A 9,980-nucleotide genomic window follows, 5' to 3' on the forward strand; every position below is an offset into this window, starting at 1 on the left:
GGGGAAAAAAAAAAAAAAAAAAAAAAAAAAAAGAAAAAAATAAATATTTTCAGAAAAAAATATAAAAAAAAAAAAAGGTTTTATTTTATTCAACAAACAAGTATATATTGCTTCTGCATTTTCAAATGAAGTATTAAAAATTTTTCTATTTTAACGCGTTTTTAATAAATTTTTAATCTTACGTTCTTAAAAATTATAAATTTTTTCATAAAAGGAAAAATTATGTATTAAATGAGATAAAAAACATAAGTATAATATTTGTATAATTTTAAAAAATAATATATAAAATGTTTAAATTTAAAAAAAAAATAAAACTAAATATTTATAATTTTTTTTTTATTGTGCATAATTAAAAATTAAACAAATGCATTCCTTTTATTTATCCGTGCATATAAAGAGTGAAATGCTAGCTAAAAAAAAAAAAAATCATAGCAAAATTACTAGTTTAATGTGTGCATTTTTTATTTTTTCATTACAATGGTACAATTTTTTTAATTATGGGACATGTTTTGTTAATAAAAAAAAAATATTTATATATATTTTCTTTTTTTTATCATAATCATAATACTCAATATTTTTTTACAAATTGTTCATATAAAACATTAATATATATATATATATATATATATATTTTTTTTTTTTACATACAAATAAAAGGAAAAATAATATATCAGTACATGAAATTTTAAATAAAATGCTTTTAAAAAACTAAATTATAATTGAAAGGATAAATTTAACGGTATAGTAATTATCATTAATATATATATGCATTATATGTTTATAACGTATCAAATGTAGAGCCTTTTTAATACTATGAGATATTTCTTTTAAAATTCAGGAGCAATATTATAATTTTTTATTTAGATGAAATTTATTAAAATGTTTGTATAATTTATTAAAAATATGTTGATAATTTCTTACTATAAATTTAAAATCTAATATATTTGTACATAGATCCTCTTACCTCATTTCTTTATAATATTAATAGAATTAATAAAAAGAACAGAAAAAAATATAAAAAACTAAAGGGAATAGGAAATAATACTAAAATGTATGTTAGCTTAATAATATTTAACATTGTGAATTAAAAATAAAAAATAAAGCATCAATAATGAAAATTGTATAATTGTTAACATATTTAAATTTATTACTATCAAAGTGAATATATATGTAACAATAATTTATATAATTTTTATATCGGCTTCTATGTCATTTATAAAAAGTACAAAATTAACTTAATATTTATAGCAAGAAAAAAAAAAAAAAAAAAAAACTGTTTTGTGTTATTAATTTATTTTTCATTTGTTATTATGAATAGGAAAAAATAAAAAATCCAATTATCCTTTTTTGTAAAATACTAAAAATATAAATCATTTGAAGCATCTATATGAGATAATTTTACACATAGTTTATTTTTACATGTCATATATAATGGAACAATTTTGTTAATGAATTTATGATGACTTAAAAAATCTTCCACTTCTAAACATTTTGTTTTTTGAAATAAGAAGTATACTAATCTATTTGCATAAGTATAATATTCTTGATAAACAAAAGGAACAATAATTTTAATTGCTGCATATCCGTTTGCTTCATTAACGAATCCTTGCCATTCTACGCAAACCTTATTAGTTTTTCTATCTTTTAAATTAAAATTAGAAGATGTTTTGTATTTCTTATTATTATGCTCATCTAACGATATATCATCAAACATAGTATTTTGGTTATTCCAGCTATCTCTTTCAGAGTTGGCGCATTCAAAAAGTGAATCTGAATCAAATATATTTAATTTTTTATTTATTTCTAATATATTTTTATCTTTAGGAATGAATTTACATAAATTAAAAAGTATTTTATCTAATGCATCATCAGAAGGGAAGAAATAATATGCTCTATTTTTTAATTCTTCATCCTCTGAAAACATTGATAAACATGAATTAAAAAAATTAACTTTTTCTGAACTAAAATATGGTAATGTAAGTACATAAATTTAATTTAGACATTTATTCTTATTTTTTTTTATGTTAATTTAAAAATTTAGAAAAAATAAAGTAAAAGTACGCATAATAAACTATGTTAATATTATCCATTATCTTTCACGAATTCACATTATAAGTTATTTTATAAGAATATATATATATATATATATATAATTTAACAAAATATAAGTCTTTTAAAATATGTAATGCTTAAAAAAGTTAATATATACTTCAGAAAACAGCATACATAAGAAATAAAATTTATATAGAAAAAAAAAAAAAAAAAGTTCTGACAAATTATATTGCCTACACAGTAATACATATAATTAATGTATGTATTTAGCATGATACTTTGAACTAAAATAAATGTCATTCAATTAAAGATTTACATTTTATATTTTAATAATTTTATTCATATGAAAAAATATACTTTTTATGTATTTTTTTAAGACATAAACTAAAAATTGAATTTGTTTTTCGTTTCTTTTAAGGGATTCCTTGGTAGATTTTGTATTTTCATCATCAGTGGATAGAATTCCTCTTTTTTCCATATTATCTATATATTTTATCCTTTATTTTAATATTCACTTTTAATAATATAATACAAAATTTATCTTTGTATGTAAAAAAAGTTAAGATAAAATAAATATAAGAGTATATTTTTCAAAAGAAAAATATATAGTAATTAAAATATATATATAAAAATATAATTCTTTTTTATTGTATTATTTTTTTTTTTAAATAATATTTTTAATTAAATAAAGACTTATTTTGGAATTATTAAAAAATTATTAGTTATAAAAAAAAAATTTAAACATAACTTTACTCCTACAGATTTCCTTTTTATCAAGAAATAGTTTAAAGAATTATTTTTAATATACTAAAAGATTAAAAAAAAAAAAAAAAGAGTTTTTGAAAATATTGATATATTAACTTCATTTATATTCTTGCAAATATTTATGCATTTCTTTTTTTTTCTTTTTTTTTTTCTTTTTTTGTAATACTAAAAATTTGTAAATATATTAAACTAAAATTATAATAATATCAATAATAGCAGATATATCTTAAAAAAAATATAACACTATTAGATTTTTTCTAAGGACATTTCCTTTATGTCTTTTTTATTTTATCTTACACGTTTAAAAATAATACCTTAATTGTTTATTTATTTTTTTTTTTTTTTTTATGAACTTGACATGAAAAAATTCAATATGTCCAATTAAAAATATGTATTAAAATATTAATGTAAAGTTAGTATTTTTTTTTTTTTTTTTTGTAACAATCATATAATACATATAATATTCCAAAAAAGAAAAAATATTTTGATTAACCTACATGAAAGGTTTAAAAATAAAACGTAAATAAAAAGTATTACAAAATATATTAAAATTAATTTTTTTGAATAATGTATATAATACATCATTCTAGTAAATATTTATTATTTTTTATTTTGATGACATATGTCGTAGATATATACTAATATTTGCAATTATTTATTTTATTTTATTTTTTTGTTGTCTTATTTTAATTTTAACTTATTCAGAAATAATTCACCAAAATTTTTAAATCTATATTTTGCAGATTAATTTTTGTATATAACAAATATTACGTTATTAATAAATATATACTAAAATATTTTGAAATGATATTTTTATATCAGTATTTCTTTTTAAACAAATATAGTTTATTATAAGAATTAAACATATAAATTATCTCTAAATTTGCATTTCTTTTTTTTTTTTTTCAATATTATAGATGAAATAAATTTTTACATAAAACTATGTATTTTTTGGTTATTCAAATATGGATAACATATGTTATTTTTTTTCATAGAATTTGTTCTATATTGTTTTCATATCTTCATGTTTATAATATTAAATAATAAATATATATGTATATATTAATAAGAGTACAATTTTTTCTTTTTTTAATTTTATATATTTTTTATTAAAACATAAAAATACAATAATTTTAAAGTATTTAAGTAAAATAAGGTAATTTATTTATAAGAAATAAAATTTTACGTAAGCTTCATAAATTTTTAACAGCTTACATTTATTCATTTTTTTCAATTCGTATTTTACATGACTTTTTAATAATTAAAAATTCAATTATACAATATTATTATTTATATATACTTTTATTTTTTTCAATTATATATACACAAAAATTATATCTTAAATTTTTTATAATTGTACTTTTAACATTTTAACATATGCCTTCAGTTTTTTTTTTTTTTTTTTTTTAACAATTAAAAATAATAAAATAAAAACAAATACCTTTATTGTGGATAAAAAATTGGTTTTTTAATTTAAAATAATATTAAAAAATATATATGCACATATAAATAAAATTTATAAAAATATGAAAATTATGAATTACAATTGAATTTTAAGTTTTTGAATTTTTATTATAAAAAAAATTTTAATTAAATGATGTATCTTATGAAAATTTAAAAAAATATTAAAAAAAATTGTATAATTGGGGATATTTAATACTTTCATAAATTCACATATATAATAAATTAAAAATTAAACACTTGTATAATATATAAATAAACATTTAAATATATATAAAAAGAAAAAAAAATGTCATCAACAGAAGAAATAAATAAGTTATTGAATGAAAAGGAAGATACATTGATAAATGAATTAAAAGAAAAATATAATTTTATAAATTTTGATGAAATAAAAAGTTACAAAGAAAAAAAATTATATCATGAATTAACTTTAGAAATACAAAAGTTCGTTAATAATAAAAATGTAAATATTAAAGATAAATTTCGCTTATTTTACACATATTTATCACCCCTAATAACTAAACTAAAGAAGACAATTTATGCAGAGCTATTATATTTGGTAACTATTAATTTTGATACTAAATGGACAGTAAATTATTTAAAAGAATCAGAGCAGAATTTAGAGAATGACAAAGATGCAATAATAATATATAGGTGTATATTAATTTTAAAATATATAGAATTAAACGATTTTAAAAGTTGTGAAAATGAAATAGAAAATACAAAAAATATGTTACAAGGTGTAATAGGACTAAATGTAGCATCTCACAAATTTTATAATTTTGCTTTAATGAACTATTATAAAGTTTTAAATAAATCAGATCTTTTTGTTAAATATGCACTTCTATATTTAGCTTATACACCTTTAGATGATCTAGATGAATCAGATAAAATAGAAATAGGGAAATATATATGCATTCATTCAATTATAAGTGAAGATGTTTATAATATTGGTGAAATTACCCAATTACCATTGATAAATGTATGCATAAAAAATAATGAAGAAACAAAATGGTTGTACCAATTAATTTATGTATATAATGAAGGCAAGATTGATGCTTTTAATGAAATTGTACAAAAATATGAAGTTAATATTAAAAACACAATCTTAAAAGATTATAAAAAAAACATGCTAAAAAAAATTACTTTACTAGCTTTAATGGATCTAGCGTTTAGAAAAAAAAAACAAAGATCAGATATTTCTTTTACCGAAATTGCAGATCATTGTAAAATAGACATTAAAGAAGTTGAAAAAATGCTAATTACAGCTAAAAGTAAAAATATATTAACTTGCAAAATTGATGAAATTGAAAAATCTGTAAAAATAACTTGGGTGAAACCAAGAGTTCTTAATGTTGACAAAATATATTTTATGAAAGAAAGTATTGATAAGTGGATAACTCATTCTAAAAATCTTCTTACATATATGGAAGATTTATCTGTTGAATTATTAATATCATAAAATATATATTTTATAAAGATTCAAACGAATTTACGTAAAAAAATTAAGTTTATTTAATTTTTTTTTTTTTTTTTTTTTTATTACTTGGATATTTAAATACATATATATATGTGCATTTGAATTAAAAATTTTTTTTTTTAAGATGAACATTTTTATTTTTAATATATTTATGCAAGTGTAACAACATATACATATTTATTTATTACTCTCATAAACATTGCATTAATTTTTTCTAGTACTTATTTAAAATAATAAAATGAGGAATTTTTTCTTAAAATATAAAATTAAAAAATGCAATATATTGAAATTTTCCTTTTTATACTTAAAAAATAAAAAAAAAAAAATTTAAACGTAAAAAAAAAAAAAAAAAATATATATATTATTAACAGATAATAGTATCTTTTGCTAAAGAATTTGCATTATCTCCAAGTTACTAAAACATCATCCGTTCTATATCTTTGGTGTATACTTATGTTTTCAAAATTGTAAATATTTTTATCTTCTGAATTCATGTATTCTAAGTAACCAGTATAAGCAATCATTGCACCATTATCAACACAATAACTATGATCCATGAAACCTATCTTTATATTTTTTTGTTTTGCCATTTTTTTCATCATATTTTGAAGGAATAAATTGCATCCTACTCCTCCTACTATTATAACTTCTTTGCTATTTGTAAATGAAATAGCCCTTTCAGTTATCTCTATGAGCATGCTAAATATATGATGTTGTAAGCTATAGCAAATTTGTATTTTTCTTTTTTCTTCATCACTTAAATTTATAATTTCTTTTTCTTCTTCACTTAAACATTTTTCGTAAAAATCACTGTCGGTTTCTATGGAACAATCTTCTTCAAAATATTTATTATTGTCCCCATAATTTTTTTTATTTTCACATTTGTAAATGATGTTATCTTCATAATATGAATTTCCTTTAATTAATGATATGTTACTTAAAGTATTATCTAATTTATTATCAATTTTACTTATGGAAATCTTTTCATCTACAACTGTTTTTATTTCATTATCTTTTTTAAATTCCTTTTCATTTTTATTAATTACATTACTATATTTACTAGAATTATTAGAAAATGAGAGACTTTGTTTTTCAGAAGTGCTTAAATTTTTTGCTTCTGAAACATAACAATTTTTGTATTCTTCTTTTTTCAAATTGTTTTTATTCAGTTTTTCTTCTTTTTTCGAAGACGTATCACAAGAGTTATTTTCAGTTTTACATTTTTTCTCTATATTTTTATTATATTCTCTGCATTTGCTCTCATTTTTATTATTTTTAGAATTCATTTTCGTCTTTTTTATATTTTTATTTATATATTTTGAAAAATATTTGGTAATATAAAAATCATATCCACTAAAGGATATATCCATTCCTTTAATAGTATATGGGAAAAAAAGTAATTCAGTATAATCATAGTTATCATTTGAAATATCATTTGCATCATTATTTTTAGCAGTACATTTCGTATTAATCACATTACTTTCTTTTAGCGATGAATCATTATCTTCTGTTTTTACATGATCAATAATATTAATATTAATGTCATTTGTATTTTTATTCTGCATATTCATATTTTTAAGCTTATTTTCTTCACTTAAAATATTTATAGCTTTATTTTTTTGTTTTTTCAAAATATTTAGCATATATTTTTTTCTAGCTAAAAGTTCTACATTATATCCTGGTGAAGGGGAATTCGAGATTTTAAGAATTCTTGCCGATCTATCAATAATATTCCCAATAGCAATATCTAATGTTTCACCTATTATTTCGTATCTTTTTTTATGATCGTTAAAATAAATTATTTGTGTATTACTTCCACTTACGTATAATATAATTGGATGATACAATTTAGTTATAAATATCCCCATTTCTATATGAGCAATACAATGATTAACACCAATTACAGGAATATTAAAAAGTAAGAATAGAATTTTACATATGTTATAACCAACATATAAAGCGGAACCTATGCCTGGTCCTTTAGTATAGCATATTAAAGAAATATCTGTTATTTTTATATTTAGCTTATTTAAGCAACTTTGAATCATATCTACAATATAATATTTGTGATGTAAACTAATCTCTCTTGGTATAAAACCACATCCAATTTCAGAAACAAAAGTTCTTCTCATATTTACTAATATTTTCATATCTCCATTTATTATGCTTATACCTAATTTGTTAGCACTTCCTTCTATTCCTAATATATATTTAAAATTTTTATTCTTTTCATTTAATCTTATATCATTCATTTTGTCACAATAAATCCATAGAAACGAATTTATAACAATTTAATGAAAATATGTTAAATTGTATAATATTTATTAAGATAAAAATAAAAAAATATATATATATATCAAGAATAATCCACTAAAATGTTTTTGTACTTAATGAAATACTTATAATTTAATTATTCGTAGATGCTTTTAATATAAACAAACAAAAAAAAAAAAAAAAAAAATAGATCAAATTTATTTTATTTTTTTTTGTTTTAACTGAAAAAAATTCCTTGAAAACAATAAAAAAAAAAAAATATTAGTTTTTTTTTCTTAAAGAAACAAAAATATTAAGAAGAAAAATCGAAATGTAAAAATAAGTTTTCTCCACTTTAAAAGGATTTTATTTCATTTTTTTAAAAATGTACATTAAATAAAACACATTTAAGGACATTACTAAAATAATTTATTATTCTTATAAAAATATGATTATTTTTTTTTTTAAATATATTCAAATAAATATTTAAGTTTTTACTTATAAGAAATATAAAAAAAACTTTAAAGTTAATATTATTTTAACTTAAATGCTATTATAAATAATATTATTTTATAAATTATTTCACAGTAATTATAACAACGTAACTACATTGAAGATAATCTGTTTAGAAAATACATGAAAATAGGAAAACCAAAAGAATTTATATATTTTGGAAAAAAAAAAAAAATATAAATGGGAAAGTAAATAACATATATGGGAAAAAAAAGAAATGGATGAATTTAATGAAATTGAAGTTACAAATGAAAATAGTGACGTGTATCAAAATAAAGATATAAATAAAAATGAAGAAATAAATGGAAAGGATGAAATAAGTAAAGGAGATATAAGCATATACAATATGAAGAGTAAGGAAGTGTGTGAAAATATTATGATTAAAAATAATTGTGATAAAAAAATAAATATGTATGTAGTAATTTATAACATAAGCAAAAAAAAAAATGTTGGAAGCATAATAAGAAGTTGTGTTGCTTTTAATGTAAGTAAAATATTTATTATTGGAAGAAAAAAAAAAGAAATAAACTTTTTTGGTAACATGGGCACATACCAATACATAAGTATTGAGTACTTTGATAATATAATAGAATTAAAAGATTATTTAAAAAAAAATAATATTTTATTATATGGTTGTGAAATAACAAATAACTCAATTTCAGTTACAAAAAAGCCATTTATAAAAGATACAGCTTTTTTATTTGGAAATGAAGGTACAGGAATTGAAGATAAAATTTTAAATTTATGTGACAAAATTATTTATATTCCTCAATATGGAAATGGGACATCTTCTTTAAATGTTTCAATTTCATGTTCTATAATTTTACATAACTTTGCTATTTGGGCTAATTATAAGGAAATTGAAATTGAAAATAAAAAATTTATTATTCAAAAAAATAAAAACAAATTAGATAATTATTTACACCCATCTGACGATTTATTAAAAGAAATAAATAATAAAAGACTTATGAGATCTGAAAAGAAGAAAGATTATAATTTCTTTGAATGATTTATTTTCATTATATATTAAACTATATTTTAATAATTAAAAAAAAGTTATGATTTTTTTTTTTTTTTGGTTATTTGTGATCTCTAAATTTATTTATATATGTATTTCTTTTATAAATTTTCCCTATTTATCATTACTAATAAAAAAATTTCTTTTTTTTCTTTGCTGTTGTGTTATTTATTTCCTTTATTTTATTATCATTTTTTTTTTTTATAAAATCCATTATATATATAATTAATTCTTTATTGGTTACATAAATTTTCTTATGTAATAAAATTATTTTTTTTTTTTTAATACCATTTTTTATCATTATATTTTATATCGCTTAATATTATTTTTGTATTTATTGTTTTCATTTACCCCTAAATATTCCTAATAATTTTTTTTTTTACTTTTTACTTTTTTTTTTTTTTTTTTTTTTTTTTTTTTTTTTTTTAAATTTTTTTT

At 17.7% G+C, this 9,980-nt stretch overlaps 4 protein-coding genes across 4 annotated transcripts; 2 read left to right on the forward strand and 2 right to left on the reverse strand.

Annotated features, from left to right (window-relative positions):
* Positions 1–1,357: 1,357 nt before the first annotated feature.
* Positions 1,358–2,530, reverse strand: PGAL8A_00489700 (conserved Plasmodium protein, unknown function; the record flags this gene model as incomplete). Its single annotated transcript, XM_028673693.1, has 2 exons — positions 1,358–1,914; positions 2,410–2,530. 2 exons carry the CDS (start codon positions 2,528–2,530, stop codon positions 1,358–1,360), a joined length of 678 nt encoding a protein of 225 aa, XP_028530120.1.
* A 2,037-nt stretch (positions 2,531–4,567) lies between these two features.
* RPN9 (26S proteasome regulatory subunit RPN9, putative) lies at positions 4,568–5,740 on the forward strand (the record flags this gene model as incomplete). The annotated part of the gene is made up of 1 exon (XM_028673694.1): positions 4,568–5,740. The coding sequence occupies one exon, from the start codon at positions 4,568–4,570 to the stop codon at positions 5,738–5,740; it is 1,173 nt and encodes a 390-aa protein (XP_028530121.1).
* Positions 5,741–6,159: 419 nt separating this feature from the next.
* On the reverse strand, positions 6,160–8,010 carry KAE1 (tRNA N6-adenosine threonylcarbamoyltransferase, putative; the record flags this gene model as incomplete). The annotated part of the gene is made up of 1 exon (XM_028673695.1): positions 6,160–8,010. The coding sequence occupies one exon, from the start codon at positions 8,008–8,010 to the stop codon at positions 6,160–6,162; it is 1,851 nt and encodes a 616-aa protein (XP_028530122.1).
* A 731-nt stretch (positions 8,011–8,741) lies between these two features.
* PGAL8A_00490000 (RNA methyltransferase, putative) lies at positions 8,742–9,533 on the forward strand (the record flags this gene model as incomplete). Its single annotated transcript, XM_028673696.1, has 1 exon — positions 8,742–9,533. The coding sequence occupies one exon, from the start codon at positions 8,742–8,744 to the stop codon at positions 9,531–9,533; it is 792 nt and encodes a 263-aa protein (XP_028530123.1).
* Positions 9,534–9,980: the final 447 nt, after the last annotated feature.

The sequence above is a fragment of the Plasmodium gallinaceum genome (genome assembly GCF_900005855.1).
Source record: "Plasmodium gallinaceum strain 8A genome assembly, contig: PGAL8A_v1_141, whole genome shotgun sequence".
Taxonomy (NCBI): domain Eukaryota; phylum Apicomplexa; class Aconoidasida; order Haemosporida; family Plasmodiidae; genus Plasmodium; species Plasmodium gallinaceum.